The sequence below is a fragment of the Heteronotia binoei genome, chromosome 18 (assembly GCF_032191835.1).
Source record: "Heteronotia binoei isolate CCM8104 ecotype False Entrance Well chromosome 18, APGP_CSIRO_Hbin_v1, whole genome shotgun sequence".
Lineage (NCBI taxonomy): Eukaryota > Metazoa > Chordata > Lepidosauria > Squamata > Gekkonidae > Heteronotia > Heteronotia binoei.
The window spans coordinates 30,415,597-30,435,667 of NC_083240.1; the positions used below are offsets into that span (position 1 = coordinate 30,415,597).

General features: G+C 44.6%; 1 protein-coding gene across 1 annotated transcript in view; it reads right to left on the reverse strand.

The window, feature by feature from the left end:
* Positions 1–8,549: 8,549 nt before the first annotated feature.
* Positions 8,550–20,071, reverse strand: part of MYBBP1A (MYB binding protein 1a) — a 69,610-nt gene continuing 58,088 nt past the window's right edge. Inside the window, exons 25-27 of the mRNA XM_060259040.1 lie at positions 12,686–12,787; positions 10,637–10,761; positions 8,550–9,068 (exon numbers count right to left, since the gene is read on the reverse strand). Of these exons, the coding sequence (XP_060115023.1) occupies positions 8,657–9,068; positions 10,637–10,761; positions 12,686–12,787 (639 nt within the window). The 3' untranslated portion in view covers positions 8,550–8,656. The remainder of the gene's footprint in view (positions 9,069–10,636; positions 10,762–12,685; positions 12,788–20,071) is intronic.

Sequence of the window (20,071 nt, forward strand, 5' to 3'; positions counted from 1 at the left end):
ACTAATTCACTTTGGCCAGTTGTTCCCGGGAGCATTTCTGAACAGCAGGGTCTGCTAATGTTCTCAAGCGACAGGTGGGCTGAATCGCACAGCAGGTCGATCTTCTCAAACCACTCAGGGCTGAATCCCTGCTAATTTAAGCACACCGGACTGGACCAGTGGGCTTATAAAGATACAGATTGGTGCCAAACCCCCCTAGGTAATTGAAGCACCTTTCGGAAGTCCTTCCTGTTCAACTATTGTTGATGCTACTGTTGCAGGGGAAACTGCTATCCAGAAGAGCACTAAGAAATGCAAAATTATACCTAAATTATTTCAACCATCCTGTGTTTGGGGAGGGGAGGATGGGAAATTGCTAGCAAGCCTCTGAGCTTCATTAGACAAAAACAGGAAAAAATGCAGATGGGCAGACTCTAAAAACTGGGCAGAAATGCAGCGAGGAGTTGGAAAATGTCATTGTTCGTATCTGAACCTCAGCCGCAAAAAAGCATCAGATGGGTGAATGATTATTATAAGTATAAACATACATATCAAAAGGGTATCCATACAACCTGGGAAGATTACTCCCCCCGCCCCGCCTTTCCCATCTTTCCTCCTACTCATAATTACTGGATTTGTCACTTGCTCTGCAGTTTCCATGAGACTTAAATCACTTTGACAACATGAAGGAATGGGGAGCGTTAATGTATGTTTTCTTGTTATACAAGGCAGGACTCAAATAGTTTTCTGATTTCTTTCAGAAGCAAGACTATATATATATATATATATATATATTCAAATGGCTATTTTATTTTTTAAGAACAATGAAATGGATGGTGAACCTCAGAGTATAAGAAAAAAATAGTCCAATATATGCATATATATTAAAAACATAGACATGTTTATGTAAATTAAGAAATAAAAAGTATTTAAACACAATTCTCACCTTACCGATATTTTTTTTTTACTGGCTGCATTGCTGTTGCCGTCACAGATGTTTGGTTGACACTGTGGAATGCAGAAGGAGGTGTCACATTTGAGAGAGTTGCTTACTTAGAAATAAAACTTTGGTATTGCTTTTCTACAGGTGTTTACTGCAAGTCCTACAAGAGATCTGACAAAAATTGCAATAAACAGGCAGGGTTTTTTGTTCTGTGGTTGCTGAATTCAAGATGAAAGTTCTGTTTCCTTCTCCTGTTTATATTTGCATATAAAAAGTAGTGCATTAGAGCCCCCTGAAAGGGAGAAAATTTGGGTGATGGGAGGACCTGGCGTGGAAGATGTAGAATTATTTGACATTTTACCAGCAAAAGTTAACTGCTTCTAAGCTTCACACTGCACAAATCCTGCTGGCTCCTGCTCATGACATCTCTCCTCTCCCACTGGCAGCAGCCAAAAAACATTTTATTGTGCTGGGCTGCACATACAGCCAACAAGAATCTTCTTCTGTACCACACTGGCTAGGCCCACTGCCTTACTAAGCCTTGAACAAGCTGGCCTTTTCACCTGCATCTTGATGCTGCAACGGTTCTGCATTGTTTAACATAATCTGAATAGCTGCTGCTGAATTTCAAAATATGGTACACCCAATTCTGTTCACCTCTCCAGCTTGGACCCAGTGCTCATGTCTGTTAGCCAAGCTGACTCGAAACCATCAGAAATGACAATCCCGAACCGCCTTAATCGAAATGCAAGGCACAGGCCTGTGTCTCACCAGGCCATAACGCCGATGCTAACAGCTGTCCAGGTTTCTTTTCTTGCTCTGTTCCCAGAGCAGGGCAATCCCTACCTGTTGCAAATCAATACTTGTCCAAGCTAGGCTCTTGACAGGCCTTAAGCAATTCAGTTTATCTTATTACCTAAGTGAGAAAATAGGATCTCCAAATCCCTTTTGAGAGATTAGCTTTTGCAGAGCATCCCAGCTGTTGCGCTGTTCCTGGAAGCATGCGCCTCGTGCCCTAACAACATTTCTTTGAACAATCAGACTCCCCTGGGTCGTTTTGTTTTTGTCCATGACGCACTCCCATCTGTTGTGTCTCTGGAGAGGGCAGAGAGACGTTTGCCAGCCTGCGGTGGGCATAGTCATGCTAGTTTCTCATCAGAAGGACCGGAGAACATGTCAGATGCTGGCGAGTTACCCATTTCCCATTACGGTGGGACGCCGTTCTGAGCAAAGCAGCTGCCGCTATAATCTCTCTAACCCACCCACTAAATTTGCCAGTAATAGAAATGCAATTAAATGGTACGAGAGGGAAGGTAATGCTTTGCCACCTCACCCAAATAGCTCAAGAGATGGGATATTAATCTGTCATCCAATTTCTCAGAGCCCCCCCCCCCCCCCAATGGAGTTTGTGGCATAATATATTATTGCTAAACTATGTGTCAGAATCTTAAAAAAAGAATGCTTTGTGCAGAATCCAACTTGGCTCAGAGTTAAAGGGCTAAAGATGAAACAAAGTACACTACCATGGAGGATAGTCACTGCTGGACTAATCAGAGATGCTGGCTAAATGGAACCTCCATGTTCAGAGAGAGTATACCATGAATTTGAATGATTGGGAAGCAAGTCCTCTTTGAAATTACGATTCTCGTAAATGAATGCAGTGTAGTGATTAGAGTGTCTAGACTAGGGTTTGCTTATCCCTCTCTCATCAAGCCCAAACCTCCAAATAAAATGTATTTCTCCATACTTTTAAATTAATGTCTATCTCCATGGTTAGATCTGGCCACGACCTTGCTGCTAATTTACAGAATTTACAGCAAGTCATGAAGGAGAGGCACTGGGTTACTTTGAAGCAGGGCTTTTTTTGTAGCAGGAACTTCTTTGCATATGAGGCCACACACCCCTGATGGAGCCAATCGTTCAAGAGCTTAGTGGGCTTTTAGTACAGGGCCTACTGTAAGCTTTCCTAAATCAGACTTTTCCCTGCAGCCACTGTGGCCGGACCTGCCTGTCCCGCATTGGTCTTGTCAGCCACCAGCGAGCCTGCAGCAGACGTGGACTATTGCACCCTTCTTAAATCTTCGTTCGCGAAGCCAAGCCGAGAGAGAGAGAAACTGTAAGCTCCTGGAGGATTGGCTACATCAGGGGTGTGTGGCCTAATATGCAAAGGAGTTCCTGCCACAAAAAAGCCCTCTTTTGAAGGCCTTTACATAGAGCATAAACAAGGAGCTTAAACTGGTTTTTTAATGCTGCTCTTCAACCATAAGGAACAGCCTCTGTACCCCAAACCATCATGGTGATTTTTCCACCTTAGAAACCAGCCCTCCATAGCACAGATGAGCAAAATGATGGAAGCTACCTGTGCAGGTTCTTAAGGATGAAATTTTAGAATATTAAACTTCAGACAGTTCCCTTCCACATCCCGTTTTTTTTCCAGGTCAATGTTATAAAAATGTATGTGGCTCAGGAGACACATGTGGCTCTTTCAAACATATTGTGCGGCTCTTGAAGCCTCCATCAGCTGGCTTGGAGAAGGCATTTCCCTCTATAAATCACTTCTTCAAGCCAAGCCAGCCAGTGGCTTGGAGAACACATTTAAAGTTGCTTTTGTTCTACCTCTCCCTCCTCTGATCTATTTTCCTGCCTGACTTCTTGGGGTTGCCAGGTCTATGTTGGAAAATACCTGGAGACTTTGGGGGTGGATCTGGGAGAGGGCAGGGTTGGGGGGGAGGAGCCTCAGCATGATCCAATGCCACAGAGTCCACCCTTCAAAGCAGCCATTTTCTCCAGGGGAGCTGACTTCTGCCAGCTGGAGATCAGTTATAAAAGCAGATCTCCAGGCCTCATCTTGAGGCTGGCAACCTTATGCCTGCCTTCCTGCCTGACTCGCAGCTGTCAAACGTGACACTTTTTATTTTATGTGGCTCTAATGTTAAGCAAGTTTGGTCTCCCCTGGTCTACGGCATGATGCCCTGCTGAGATTCCACCTCCAAATGACCTTAACAACCCTAGAAGGCCCTGTTCCTAAGCAAAATAAGGCATCCTGACTATACTACTCAATTATGTAACACACTGGAGTACCATAGTACCATGCAGTTCCACCTGATACCCACTGAGCTCATTTTTGAACTACTGAGAAATAGGGTGATGATGTTTTTCTGGAGTATCTTTAATCAACAGAACATCAGCTTTTAAATCAGCCCTGACCAGGACCCTGGAATAAATGAATACAACACAAGAGAAAGGGACTGTGAAATGGCTACGCATCTCATTTCCCCCCAATGCTGAAATGTGCAGAATTGTAATATATCTTTGTAAAGTCACATGCTTAGTCAGTTTTATGCCAGTCTAGACAAGATTCCCCAGCCAAACAAGCCTGGATGTGGAGTACAAATTCAGCATGCAACAGCAGCCTGTATGCAAAATGTAGAAAAGATGGCATTGGTGCACTTGGGTGTGTGGTGGAGGGGATTATTCTTCAAGAGAAGAAATGCAAATGCAAACCTACGTTGTTTTTGAGCTTAATTACATATCTGGCACAATCAAGTGACTGAGACTGAATGGAGAGAACCATGAACAATACCTCCCCTTGGGATCACCAATGCCAGGCCGGCTTAGAGCTGAGAACATTCACACCCTACTGAGAACTTCTATCGTGTAAATACCACCTCATGTTGGAGAGGTTCTCTCGTTCATACAGCTTGGCAAAATATTTTAAATTTCCAGAGATCCAGCATTAAGCAAAACCACCAGTGTATCTTACTGTTTCTCCCATAAGAACATAAGAGAAGCCATGTTGGATCAGGCCAATGGACCATCCAGTCCAACACGCTGTGTCACACAGTGGCCAAAAAAACCAAGTGCCATCAGGAGGTCCACCAGAAGGGCCAGGATACTAGAAGCCCTCCCACTGTGCTCCCCTCCCCAAGCACCAAGAATACAGAGCATCACTGCCCCAGAGAGTTCCAACAATACGCTGTGGCTAATAGCCACTGATGGACCTCTGCTCCATATGCTTATCCAATCCTCTCTTGAAGCTGTCTATGCTTGTAGCTGCCACTACCTCCTGTGGCAGTTAATTCCATGTGTTAATCACCCTTTGAGTGAAGAAGTACTTCCTTTTATCAGTTCTAACCCAACTGCTCAGTAATTTCATTGAATGTCCACGACTTCTCGTATTGAGAGAAAGGGAGAAAAGTACTTCTTTCTCTACCTTCTCTCCAAATATCTCACAGTGGCATCGATAAATATGGGACTGACCCCTCAAATCTCTCCACTACATTGTATACCGTCTCCCTATGGATTAATTTGACAAATGGGAGCTTTTAGCAATTATATTTAAAAGGAAACGATCTTTCACTGCCTAAGACCCCAGAGAGCCACTGTCCCAACAGAAACAGAGTGATAGATGGACCAACAGCCTGACTTGATATAAAACAAAGTTAGAGTCCAGCAGCACCTTGAAGACCAACAAAGTTTTGTTCAAGGTATTTCATTCAAGATATGATCTTTCATGTGCATGCACACTTCTTCAGACATGAAAGCTCATACCTTTGTTGGTCTTCAAGGTACCACTGGACTCTTTGTTCTATTGTTTCAAAACAACACAGCCACCCACCTGGTGATTAGCTTGGTCCTCCAAACTGAACTAGCCAGATGGGTGAGTCTGGCCCAAATACCCAGAATTCCCTAGGATGAGATGTTGGTGTCAACCAGGGCTTTCTTTGTAGCGGGAACTCCTTTGCATATTAGGCCACACACCCCTGATGTAGCCAATCCTCCAAGAGCTTACAGTAGGCCCTTGTAAGAAGAGTCCTGTAAGCTCTTGAAGGATTGGCTACATAAGAGGAGTGTGGCCTGGTGTCAACCATTTTAGATTACTATGCTTTTGCTCAAATACTTAATCCTCTTTGTATGTTCCTGAAAGAGATGCAAAAAAGGTGAGACCCATAAGGGACGTGTCAAAAGGCCTCTGGCCCAAGCCCCAAGAGAGTTGAAACTGGAGCATCACCATCGCATTGTGTCTCAAAGTAGGCTGGCAGCTTGATTCGTTTGATCCGTGCTTCAGCAGCCCTTCAGCACCAAACCGAGATTGGCTTCCCTTAACTAAAAACTTAACAGCTATTGTGACTGTTCTCCAACAGGGGCTTTCTCCACACAAACACACAATAGATGAACAGCTGTTTCCTTAAAAACACACAGAGAGGGGAAAGAGCTCTGACAGTATCATTAAAGAATAATTAAAACACTGAATTTGAAAAAGAGGGGGAAGAAGGGAGGGAGTCAGGGGAGAGCTAATGGCCTTGCTGCGCTCTTTACCTCCTACGCTGCCATCAACATCCAATCCTATCCCCTACACAGAAACATAACAAAAAAGGCTGAAGGACAGAGCAGAGGAAGAAAAGGAAGAAACTTTTTTTTTTTTAAGCAAACTATACTGGCATTGCCAGGGCAGAGAGAGAGGGAACACAGTCCCTACACTCTCAGTTGATGCAACAGCACAGCCACACCTGGTGGACTTTCCTCTCACACTATTAAACTGTGATCATTCCCTAAAGAATTTCCCACAATCCTGTGCAATATGAACATGTTCAATAGCTGACGTTCTCCAGAGTAAAAAGTAAGTAAAAAGCAAGGCACCCACCAGCTAGAGTTGCAGTCTCCAGGCAGGACCTGGAGATCTCCCAGTATTACAATAAAACTCCAGACAATAGATATCAGTTCCCCTGGAAAAAATGGCTGCTTTGGAGGGTAGACTGTATGGCACTGTACCCTGTTGAGGTCCCTCTCTACCTCAAATCCTGCCCTCCTCAGTCTCCACCCCTAAAATATCCTAGAATTTCCCAACCCAGAGTTGGCAACCCTACCACCCAATAACTGTATCCACCATTTGCAGGACAAGCTCAGCAGTGGCGGGAAAGAGGCTGCCACCTGTACAGTAGAAGCCAATTGTTGGTGAGCAGCCAGTAACCTAGGCAACCTGGGAGGCTAACTAGGCAACCAATCAGGGAAGGCGTTGTGGAACATGAGTCATGGCTTCAAGCCAGATTACGTTTCTATCCTGCTCTTCCATAGGATGAAGCATGCATGGCTCTCCTTATTTATCCTCACAGCAACTCTCTGAGTAGGTTAGGCTGAGAGTGTGTGAGTGACTAACCCAAGGCCGCCCAGTAAATTCTATGGCTGAGGAGGGTTTGAATTTGATCTTTCAGGAATTTTTGTGGCTGTTTTAAACCATTTTTTGGACAAGTTTGGCAGCCATGGATCATCTTTGAACTGAGAATCAGCCTTGTTCAATAAACGGGGATGGGGGTGGGGTTCCAGGGCATTCTAGAAAGCCACTGACTTATAAGGCCTATTTGCTTGATTCTTCCAACATCAAAGTCCCTAAAGGAGTGGGGAAAACACATCTTAAGTGCAATTCAACGCTCTAAATTATTATTTAGAGAGAGAGAAAGCCTTTTCTAACTACCACTTTTCAGTTCAGTTCAGGTTCCACAAAAGCATGACCTGTAGGGAAGCATCCATTTAAAAAAAAAAAAACCCACTGCATTTTCACCTAGTCTTTACCTTCAACGAGTCCAGAGTAGCAATATATGGGTCTCCTTTCCCCCCATTTTCTTCTCACAAACACCCTGTGAAATATCAAAGAGAAAGCCTGAGGGTAAGTTTTTTCAGCAAATTTAGATGTATTTGTTTTAATTCTGCATATTTTTGTAAAAAACTCAGTGCATTTTAATTTGTAATTTGGACATTTTAATCTGTGTTTTCATCTTCCTAACTGGACTGGTATATTCTGTGATCTTACAACTTAGTTGTTATATTTTTAGCTGCCTGAGGAGATCAGTTGGGATACAATTAAATAAACTAAACAATATAAAGTTTACCCAGGTAGCTTCATGGCTGAGAGAGGATTTGAAGCATAGATTCCCCCAGTCCCATAAGAATTTAAAACCACGGAAAACCATGCAATTAGTTAACATATCTGGAGCCTAGTTTACCAGCAGGCTAATAAGAGATATGTGAGCAAGATTAATATACAATGGTATTAAAAGGGCAAATGTTTTTTAAACTGTCCGTATACTCTTCATATTTGATTTATGAGCAGCTTTTGTATAGCACACTAACCATTTTTGTCAGGATGTTAATTGATCTGCTATTCACTGTAAAGGGAAGTCATCCATTTTTTTTTCTCCAGAGGGAGAGGGTCTTCTTTTTCCCCCTTAAGCACAAGCCTAAGCTTAGAATGGCTCCTTGTTCTTTGTTCTAGTTTGAGTTACCACTCTACTGAGGGAAATTTTAATATCATATTAGGGTCATATTTATCTGACAAATGTGCACAAGAGCAAAAGATCCCCCCCCCCATTTAGAAGATGCTCTCCTCTTTGCAGTGAAGGAGAAAGGTAAAACTCCTCTTCTAAGATGGTGGCCACTGTCGGCAGTACTTCTAAGTAACGTATGGAAAACAAACACCTCGTCTGAGAAACCCGCTTCCTGATTAAACAGGGGACCCCATCATAAATGATCAAAACACTTTTTAACTGCCTGAAGTGACAGACTGGTTCAAGATGACATCCCAGTTCTAACTGGGGAGTGGGGTGTCGAGCCAAAACTCAGACAACCTGGGTGTGCGTTATTAGCAACGCAGATTAAGTTTATTAAAATAATACAAGGATGCAAAATGTTAACTCTCTATACATTTATAAAAAGCCACGCCCACCCCACAGTCATTAATCAGTTCCCATCTGCATGAACAGGCTTTCCGCCTTTTCTCTCTTTCTTCTTTCTCTTCTTCAAATTGCCAAGTTTTTTTGAGTCAGTCTCTTTGGCACTGCCTGGTGGTAACTTTGGCTTTTTGGCCACAGAACCTTGCTGCTCAGGGGCTTGGTTCTGCCTCTCTCCTCCTCCTCCTCCTCTCTTTCTTTTGTTCTTTCTCTTCTTCCTCTTCTTGGCAGGAACGGCTTTTGTGCCATCCACGATAGCCTCCTTGCTTTTTTCAGCACCGTTTTCCTGAGGCTGCTCAGGAACCTTTTTGCGATTGCTGCGCTTCTTTGAAGCTGGCAGGAAACCCTTTTTCTTCCGCTTCACAGGTTCTGCTTCAGTTGGGTTCTTTGGCTGGGCTGACGCCTTCTCCTTTGCCGGCCGGCTACAAGTTAAGAGGGGAAATGTACATACGAACTATGTCAACAAAGAGAGTGAATGGAGCAAAAGAGCTTTACTTGATGGATGTCAAGCTAGTCATGGATTTTAAAGCAAAACAGACATTCATGGACGGAACAAAATTTCTGCCGTATGAGGCGAGTGCTCATAATGAGACAAGTACTAGATACTCTGAAGCAAACAAGGAGTATAAATTGTTCTATGATCTCCTCTCCTCCTACAGCTAAATCCCCCAAAATGTCAGAAAACGTAGTTGGAGACAGGGATGCTGGCCTCAGGTGGAACCTGGGAACCCCTCAAGAAATAAAGCTCAGCTTCTTGCTTCAGAGACCAGTTCCCCTGGAGAAAATGGATGCTCGGGAGAGTGGACTCTATGGCATCATACCCCACTGTCCTCCCCACGCTCCACCCCCAAATCTCCAAGAGTTTCACAACCTGGATACAGCAACCATACCCTCCATTCCCCACCAGTGGCCAGGAGGGGTAGAACCTGGTAACCTTAGTTGTAGAGCATTACTAAGTGGGTAGTAGACTCAGAAGCCCCATGGCGCAGTGTGGTAAAGCTGCAGTACTGCAGTCCTAAGCTCTGCTCACGACCTGAGTTCGATCCCAGCGGAAGCTGGTTTCAGGTAGCCCGCTCAGGTTGACTCAGCCTTCCATCCTTCTGAGGTCGGTAAAATGAGTACCCAGCTTACTGGGGGGAAAGTGTAGATGACTGGGGAAGGCAGTGGCAAACCACCCTGTAAAAAGTCTGCCATGAAAATGTGAAAGCAACGTCACCCCAGAGTCGGAAACGACTGGTGCTTGCACAAGGGACTACCTTTACCCTTTTTTTAGACTCAGGCCAGACAAAAGAAGCGAGAGTAAGAGGTGACCCTTCCATGATTCCAAAGTGGAAGCAGGCACCCAAGGCTAGAGTATATTTCTGTGAACTTGGAGTAATCTTTGGTTTACAGGGGAAAAGCCCCACACAAATTTACCCCTCAAACTCTGTTTAGTTGTGTGTGTTAAAACCCTGTCCAGACATCACACTAAAGCAACACATGAAAGCAGGGGAAGGAGTAATGTAGCCTTGGTAAGGGAGGGGAACTGGCCAGGTAGGCAGACTGTGAAAACGTGACTGGGTGGGTTGGGAAAGGCAGAACCAGGCAGTTAAGCAGAACAAAAGGGGGGAAAGTGGAAGCCCAGCAGGGGATGGGGTTTTCCCTTCCCTACAAGCCCTCCTCATGTTACTTCATTATAAAAGAAACACACAGAAATCACTGCCTATGCAGCGGTGGTGACCAGAGGCTTAGATGGGTTTTTAAAAGGGGATCGCGCAGTTTCATGGACGAGGAAGGGTCAATCAAAAGCTATTAGCTATAGATTAAAATAGCAGCCAGGAGTCAAAAATTGCCAAACGCTCTCCAGAATGGACTGGCTCGAATTAGATCCTTATGTGCATCCACTCCCTCAAGTCACTTTACAAAGTGCAGGTGAGATCACAGCAGATGCAGTTTGGGACTCGGGTATATTGGGGTTGAAGTCTCAAAGAGGCAGGCCAGGAGCACTCACGTGAAGCCCAGCAGAGTCATGACGTTCCAGTAGATGTTTCCGAGTCGGGTGGATTTCCCAAACCCCTCGTGCTGACCTAGCACTTGCAGCACATCCCGCAAATCTGCCAGATCCACATCCAGTTTCTATAAAACGGGGCATAAAAACCAGAGCAATTGGTATTTGGTAACCAAAGGGAAAACACATCCCAAACTACAAATTAATCAAACAGAGGAAGAAACTGTGCAGATCTGTCTGCGGTGACCCAGTTCTGTACACAATGTCAGCAGTGAAGTCAACATTCAGGGGATTTTTTAAAAGGAATTTTTAAAAAGGAGATTGATTCATCTTAGGGGGAGGTATCTGTGAAGTTCCTGCATTGTGCAGGAGGTTGGACTAGATGACTCTGGGGGTCCCTTCCAACTCTGATTCTATACTCTCTCTTACCATCACCCTTGGCCTGGCGCAATGTTCCTAACTAGGCAGAGAGGAGAGGGATTAAGCCTGCAAGAATACCTCTTCACCTTCAAACACCTGCAATCAGCAGAACTCCTGCAGAGTGCTCTGTGCACACACAAAAGTATAGGCACCTGCAGGGCTTTCTTTGTAGAAAATGCCCAGCAGGAACTCATTTGCATATTAGATTACACCCCCTGACATCACCATTGTTTCACATAGGGCTTTTTGTAGAAAAAGCTCAGCAGGACCTCATTTGTATATTAGGCCACACCACCTGGCATCAAGCCAGTTGGAACTGCATTCCTGCTCAAAAAAAGCCCTGGGTACCTGATTATGCATGATCAGAACCACATTTTCCAATCATGTGCAAAATGACAGATATCACAATGCAGTGCTAGACTACAACAGAGAAAAGCTCTGTATGTTGCCCTGAGCTCTTGGAAGAAGGGCAGGATAAAAGTGGAGAGAGAAAAACATATATTTACAAAGATCTGAAATGTTGCTAAATGAGCAAACACCAGAAGGGCTTTGTGGGCATGATCCCACTCTGTGCATGTTTAGCCTAGAAATATCGGCACAGGGCCCTCACTGGAACAGAGTTACCCTCTTCACCTACGGGAAGGCTAATTTTTTTGGCCCAAATGTGCCATCAAGAAAAAGAGTGGGTTGTTTTAATTTGCCAACGGTATTTTATTTATTGATTTTATTAATTAGATTTTAGGCCACCATTCCCCACCAAGTGGGGCTCAGGGCGGTGTACGACATAAAAATTAATACAATATAAATATAATTTAAAATCACAAAATCAATGCTACTGAAAGATGGTGACAAAAATCCAGAAAGAGCTGCTCGTGGGAGTGGTGTGGTGATGGAAGATGGGAGTGCCAGAGGATGCAACCACTGCTGGCCTCAACCAAAGACCAGGCGGAATGTCCCTGTCTTAAAGACCCTGTGGAATTGCTTCACATCCTGCAGCACTTGGATATTATTCAGCAGAGAATTCCACCAGGTTGGAGCCAGAGCAGAGAATGCCCTGGCTCTAGTCGAGATCATCTGGACATCCCTTGCGTCAGGGAGCGGCAGACAAATTTTGATCTACCAAGCATAACGCTCTTCTGCGGGTATATTGAGAGAGGCGGTCCTGGAGGTGATGTGGGTCCCAGACAATGCCCCCTCTAAGCTGCAGAGTCTTGTGAGAAAAAAAATCTACTTTGTGAGCTAGTGACATTAAAGTTGTGAGCTACTGCATACATTATTGTGCTCTGCGGTCATCCTTCCTGAGCTAAGACAAAAATGTGTGAACTGGAGGCTAAAAATTTGTGAGCTAGCTCACGCTAACTCAGCTTAGAGGGAACACTGATCCCAGACTGTTAAGGGCCTTTAAAAAATGTGTATAACCTTTTTTTTTTTTTTTAAAGGACTGTTTTACATTTCAGCTCCTCTTCCTTTCAGGTAAATATGGTATTTTCCAAAATAACCTGCATTAAGTGCCCCATGCAGGCATTCTTATCAAGAGAGGCTGCTGGAGCATCTCCACAAGAAATGCGTGTCGTCTGGATAAGGGGCAAAGATGAACAACGAACAGCCAGGGAGGGAGAGTGATCCGTGTACCTGCTGAGTCACTGTTCTCAGGAGGAAGTTCAGGAGTTCCAGGCACTTGAGGACCTTCTCCTGGTCTACTTTGACTTTGAACTCACTCACCGTCTTCAAAGTCTGCAAGCGGAAAGCAAATGTCAAGTCCAAGAAGATTCCCTCCTCTAGAAGAGTTCCCGAACATGATCAAAGTGATCCTCCCAAGTATGGAAAACCCCAGCTCATGAAGTCAAGCCCCAGATTTGGTAAACCTCCATTTCAACCAGGGAATGCGGAGTTTAAAAAGACAAACCCATTTACCAAGTAAGAGGCAACAGAATAATGGAAACAGGATTGTGTTTTTATGCCCAGGAACACAGCACAGGGTGGATGCTTGCCTTGTCCTCTCCCTTATCTACAACCTCCAACTATTTATCTTTATTGATTTTATGTGATTTATATCCCGCCCTCCCCTGCAAGCGAGCTCAGGGTGGATCACAACAAAAGACTAGCCTGCTTTTCACAGCACAGAAAAGGTTCACCTCCATAGTCCACCAAGGTGCCAAAGCATCAAGCATGGCCATTACTGGGTTACAGGCCAGTTCATACAAGCAGGTCTATCTCTTATTGATCTGCACGTGCGGATGAAAGCATCGGACTGTTATTCCCTGATCTCAGTGCAAAACACTTTTTTTCATTATACATCCAGCTGAATGCAAAGCTACAAAAGAAGGACTTGCATAAGTGCCATTCTCCCTGGATGGTGCCATCTTCAGACTGCAGACAGGAAATGGAGGTGACAGATCTTCCATCATTCTCCATACAGGTAAGTCTCCCTCCCCTATTTTCTTTTCAAAGATTTCTGTTGGTTTGTTTTGTTTTGTTCTAGACAGTCACTCTTTGTTCTTTTCAATTATTGCTTTCCCTTCCGCCTTCCAATGCAGGGTTACCCATACTAGCAGGGGTGTCAAACTCGTGGTTTGAGGGCCAAATCAGGCCCCAAAGCAACTGGTTGTCATCTGCTCCCTTCTCCCTCTCTCTTGCTTCCTTCTGTATCACAGCTTGCTTTGCAAGCCTTGCTCAATCACACAGAAGCTAGAGAGCAAAACCTCTATTTTCTCCATTGGCTGAGGCTCCTCCCTTGAGGTACACACATGGCCCAGCCCAGCAAGGTCTCATTTATGTCAAATCTGCCCTCATAACATATGATTTTGACACCCCTGGTATAGAACCTCCATGTACAGAGGCAGTATACCTCTGAATGCTCATTGCTGGAGAAGAATGGGGTCAAGGCAAGCGAGGTCTATAGACTTCATGTCCTGTCTGGAGCATCTAGTTGCCTGCCGCCCTGAGCCTGCCCTGGCGGGGAGGGCGGGATACAAATAAAAAGTTATTATTATTATTATTATTATTATTATGTAAAACAGGATGCTGCACAGATCTTCGGTCTGATCCAGCAAAGCTCCTGCAGCTTTTGTGGGGTTTGAGGAAAAAGCTGGAGAGGTCTGAGCTACTCCACTGCAGAATAATTTAAGCTCTCAGCGCCTCCTCTAAATTTGCTCTGCTTGTGTTTGGACCAATCCCTATTTACTCTTTCCTGCAAGTTAATTGCCCATTGCCAGGCCAAGAGGGAAATTCCCAAAGCAGGGCTGCTGCACTGATCAATGGGTTCGGCATCCATCACAGCTGCTTCAAGGGGATCCTTCCTCCTGATCAAAACCTTTTGTGGAACTGTCCTCTGGCAAAGAGATCTGGGACAAGTTATTTTCCAGAAAAAAAGAGGGGAAAGGAAATAAAGCATGAAGTGGGTAGGGAAACGACAGCTACGGCATTCATTCAATCAATCAATTTATTCGGCCAATGACCAAAACAAGTCAAAAGCAAAAACTATTCAATAAATAAACTATTCAATAAATTTAGAATCTATACCTAAAATTTCACGCCGAATTCTACAAGCTGCTGAGAAAAAATTAGCACAGCTAATAGTGACCTGTGGATTCGCACCCATCAAAAGCTTCCTTAAAATATCTGCATCAGAACAACCTAAGTAATTATTAAGCAGAGGGGAAATTACATTAGATCGAACTTCTTGATAGAAACGACAACAAAACAGTACATGTTCTCTAGATGCCACCTCATCAGTGCCACATGGACAGGTTCTCTCCTTCATGGGAGTTTTTTTTAATCTCCTATCTACACATTGCCACTCTGACTTCTCCCAAACCAGCTGTACCATCTCCAGCTGGGTCTTGGCAGCTTTTAAATAGCAGGATTGTTCTCTGGAGAATCGACTGCTGAAGACTGGGGCGCCCTCTATTTCCTGGTTCGACCGCCTAGGGACAAAGTAACCCTACCCTAATCCCTGACAAATTTGCAATTATCAGGACACATTCCATAAATGACTGCACTGTGATCCTACCCCCCCCCCCCACTCCTTATTTCACAGGGCTGAAGTATTAAAGTGTTTGCAAAAAAACATAATTTGCACTGCTCTGCCTTTGGGGAGAGTAATCTGAAGGACAAATGCAAGCAAGTTCCTGTGGCTTTGAAATGAGATGGCTTGGCTTTAGTTAAGAGGGAAGAATGTGAACAATGCAGTGTACCTCAATCTGGTTTGGGGGGGGGGACCCTGCTCGCTAGCCCCACTTGGAATCTGAATAATGACTCACTACAATTATGGAACTGCGATAATTGGGCAGGGGGAGGACAGAGTGATGCATCACACCCCCACTCTCTCCACCAGTATGCATTCACATAAGCGTACATTTGCAACACACGCAAGCACGCAGAGTCAATGAGAGGACAGACCACCCTCCCCTTCATGCATATCGACTGCAAGGTACCTTATTACAGCCAGAAAGCACACTGCAGACATTCCATACAATTATTCTGTTTAGCCTGGAGGCGAGATGACTAAGTGGTGATATGATCACCATCTTCAGGTACTTGAAGAACTGTCATATAGAGGATGGTGCAGAATTGTTTTCTGTTGCTCCAGAAGGTTGGACCACAACCAAGAGGTTAAAATTAAATCAAAAGAGTTTTCTGCTAAACATTAGGAAAAACTTCCTGACAGAGTGGTCCCTCAGTGGAACAGGCTTCTTTGGGATGCGTGGGCTCACCTCCTTTGGAGGTTTTTAAACAGAGGCTAAATGGTCATCTGACAGCAATGCTGATTCTGTGAACTAGAATTTTTTTTTTTTTTGCTGTCAAAAGTCACAGCTGACTAATGGGAACCCTGTAGGGTTTTCAAGGCAAGAGATGTTCAGACTTGGTTTGCCATTGCTTGCCTCTGAGTAGTGATCTTGGTGTTCCTTCTTGTCCCCCATTCAAATACTGACCAGGGCCAACTCTGATTAGCTCTGAGGCCTGATGAGATCAAGCTAGTCTGGGCTACCTAGGTTAGGACTAGAATCTACAGCTAAGTAATCTGGGGCAGCAATGCCCCCCCCCCAAAAAAAACCCCCTGTAAAACCTAAATTCCTAGCAGGTGATAAACTTGGCATTCCTTGCACATCCAGCTTACATTCTTCAGGAGGCCTCCTTCTTCCAGAGACCCAACCACATATGTAAGAGAGTCCATTTTGGTGTAGTGTTAAGGGCATGGACTCTAATCTGGGAGAACCGGGTTTGATTCTCCACCGCTCCACATGAAACCCTTCTACTCCTCCACATACAGTCAGTCTCAGTTCTCTCTGAGTTGTTCTTGCAAGAGCAATTCTTGAAAGAACTCTCTCAGCTCAACCTACCTCACAGGGTGTCTGTTGTGGGGAGGGGAATGGAAAGGAGATTGTAAACTGCACTAAGACACAGAGTGAAAGGTGGGGTATAAATCCAATCTCCTCTTCCTCCTCCTCTTCTTCTTCTAAGTAAAGATCTGCCTGTCTCTCATGTAACTGCTCAGCATCCAAGAGGAACTCCGGCCAAGCTGCATTCCTTCTGTCTGCCTCCCCCCACCCCCCGCCAAGATCCCAAAAGAACAACCACATGAATTCACGAGGGAATCCCCCTCCCAGACGTCAGAAACTGGCTGGGCTGTCCAGCCTCTCCGTACTGCCTAGTGCCTCCAGGTGCACCCTAGTGTTGCCACGGAAACGCCTTTGCCGAGCAATGCGTGGTACCCAGTACCATCTCCATTACTGGATTGGTACGCTTTCCTGGAATGCCACAGTAAATCCATGAGCCTGGGTTTGTTCTTTGACAAACGCTGTTATTTATAAGACAGCATCCCCTTGTCTGCCAGAAGAAATCTGACTGCTTATCAGATCTAATAAAACAGGTATGCTTTTATTCATCAGGAGAAGTCCTGGGTTTAGCAACACAGAGATAACAATGCACACACATCCATGCACAGAGCTGCTTGCAAATGTACTTTCACATCCATGTCAGCTTGCATCTGAGTTCACAAACAGCTGTCTTAAAAAAAATTCTTCCTAAGATTTAAAACTGGATCTCAACCAGAAAAACGCCCCAAATGGGTTGTTGAGAAAAGCCCTTCTTCCAAGAATTCATCACAATATTTCAGTAATTGTGACTACACTCTGTCCAAAAGCAGGAACCAGTTACGAACTCACCACTGGAAGAAATGGCAAGGTGAGGGGAGGAGCTATCAACCTCTAAGAACAAAAAAAAGAGTAGTTTTTAATATCCTGCTTTTCTCTACTTCTAAGGAGTCTCAAAGCAGTTTACAATCTCCTTCCCTTCATCTCCCCATAACAGGCACCTTGTGAGGTAGGTGGGGTTAAGAGTTCTCAGAGAACAGTGACTGGCCCAAGGTCACCCAGCAGGCTTCATGTGGAGGAGTAGGGAATCAAACCCAGCTCTCCAGAGTCCACTGCTCTTACCCACTATGCCACACTGGCTCTCAGAGTACTTCACACCCTGCTAGTAAATCACACCATAAAGTATTAAGTTACAGTTGGAAAGCAGCAACCAGGCACCCCTCCACTATGGGCTAAAGCCAGACCCGGCTCTGAGTCCTCCCTTGACAGCTTCCACCTGGCACAAGTGGGAGGACAAGAAGCAGCCAGGCATGCCCATCATCACACCTGGACTCACCTGCAGCAGAGAACCTCTCTCTTCCCAGCTGACAAGTCAGAGGGAGAAGTGAAAGCAGACCTTGCTGAGCCTCCCCTACTCCAAGCATTTTGATTACATTTCAACTGGTATTTGGCAGGGGATCTTTAAAAGGCGGGGCGGCTCTTTTTGGCTGGAAAAAGTGAGATAATCATGCAGTAAATATTTCCCCTCTGGCCTCGCCACTCACGTCCACTTCTCCAAGCCACCAGATTTATGCCACTGGCAATCAGCTTTGTTTAAAATAGAACCAGTGATGGATTGAAATGGACATACCCTCAAGCTCCCTGGTTTAGCAGATGCAAAACAGCAAAACAACCCACGTTCTGCAAGAGGGCAGTAAGTTTGAGAGGAGTGAGATTTTGTTTTTGGAAGGGGTCACAACCTTTAGCTCAATAGCAGATAGGGCAGGAGTGGGTGGGGAAGACTCTGTCCTAATGGATTCCTGTCCTAGAAGGTTCACAGCATACAAAATATCAGCCAAAGAAAAAACTACTGTGAAAAAGATGCTAAGAAAAACAATAAAGACATATGTAAAAACCAATTGTGCATAGTTATTGTTTCTAATCTACTATAATGAATGGCACCAAATTACTGCTATCAGAGAAATATATCAGATTGCACACCAAAATATACAATAAATTCATTAACAAACCATGTGAAAAGTCCAATCAAGTTTCCATATGAAATATATGCAAGTCCAATGCAAAAATCATGCAGAACAAATGTTTGTTGCAAGTCCAATTCCAAAAATCATGCATGGACGAGGATTCTGGATCACTCAATTCAATTTCTTCAGGTACGGACAAACTTTTTACAATACAATCAGAGATTTTCTAAAAGCCGGACACGTCAGCTTTCTTCCAAGGATTATCATTCAAGATTTTCTTTCTTCCAGGGATTAACACTCAAGATTTTCTGACATCAGTAGAATCTCTAACATGACAAACTCTTTGTAAAACAAGCACCAATCCACAATTTCAAACGGAATTAATCTCAAACCTTCTAGTGTTGGCAATACTGTTGGGACATACACACAATTGTTTTTTTATGTATGTCTTTATTGTTATTCTCAGTGTCTTTTTTTCTTTGGCGAATGGATTCCTGGTCGGTTTGACCACACTTGTGTGTTACAGACATACCCTTCTTTTCAGGCGAAAAAAAAGCTTCTGCAGACTCAGAGGAATCGACATTTCAAGCGGCAAGTAAATTTCTTGAGCTGAAGCATGATAGAGCAATGCCTGGCCGCTTCCTGCCCTCCCTGACAGTGACCCCCCCCCCAACGAAGCAACCTCCTTGCTTAACAGCAGAATAGCCCACTGAGGTTTCCCTGGTTTTGCAAGAAGCTGCCTTCTGCTGAGTCAAGCCACTGATCTATGAAGAATTGTACTGTATCCTCTGACTAGTCGTGGCTCTCTAAGGTCAGAGACAGAAGTCTTTTGCATCACTGACTGTCTTGTAACTGGAAAGACTGGGGATTGAACCCAGGACCTTCTGCACACAAAGCAGATGCTCTGCCTTTGAGCCACAGTCCCTACCTCACCCTTCCCTGCACCCAGGTAAAGCAGTGATAGGAAACGCAGTTAGTCTGTTCCTGTTTTTGGAACATTACCTACTCTTGACGTCCCTTCAAACCTCTGCTGATCAGAAAAGGGGATGCCTAGATTTTTTTTTAAGCGGAAGTTCTCAGGGGCAGAACAGTGTCCTATTTCTGTACCTGTTTTCCAAGCTGTGTGCAAAAACTGATGAGCTGCCTCACACTGCACTCAGGTTGTCTGCTATTCCGAGCAGGGCTGAGGGTTTCTAAGACATCCGACCCTTTTTGGTGGCAATTCTGCACACTGTAATAAACTTGGATACAAACAAGATCAGGCGCCCTTATGTAAGCGCACAGAGCCCTACAGCTAGCTGGAGATGCTATTTCAGGGAGCTGTCAGAGTCTCTGGACAGATTTCTCCCAGTCTGTTGACTCCTCACTGCACAAGACACACATGCAGTACTTAAAACGGGCTGCCAGTCTGACACAACACATCTGCTCCTGAAACCATCTGCCACTTGGACGCACGCTAGGAAGCATATCACTTTTGTCACTTAGTTGTATACCAAGGACGGCCTAACTGCATTTTAGTAAAGCTGATGAATTCTCAGTTGGGGAGGGGAAGAAGGAATAACACAAAACTTCAGCCCATTTGAGCAGAGACTGATCCAACAGGGCTTCTCTTATGTTCTTAAGACAGGTACCCTCATCTGGAGCCTCACATACACATGAAGCTGCCTTTTACTGAATCAGTCTATCACAGTCAGTATTATCTACTCAGACTAACAGCAATTCTCCATGGTTTTAAGTAG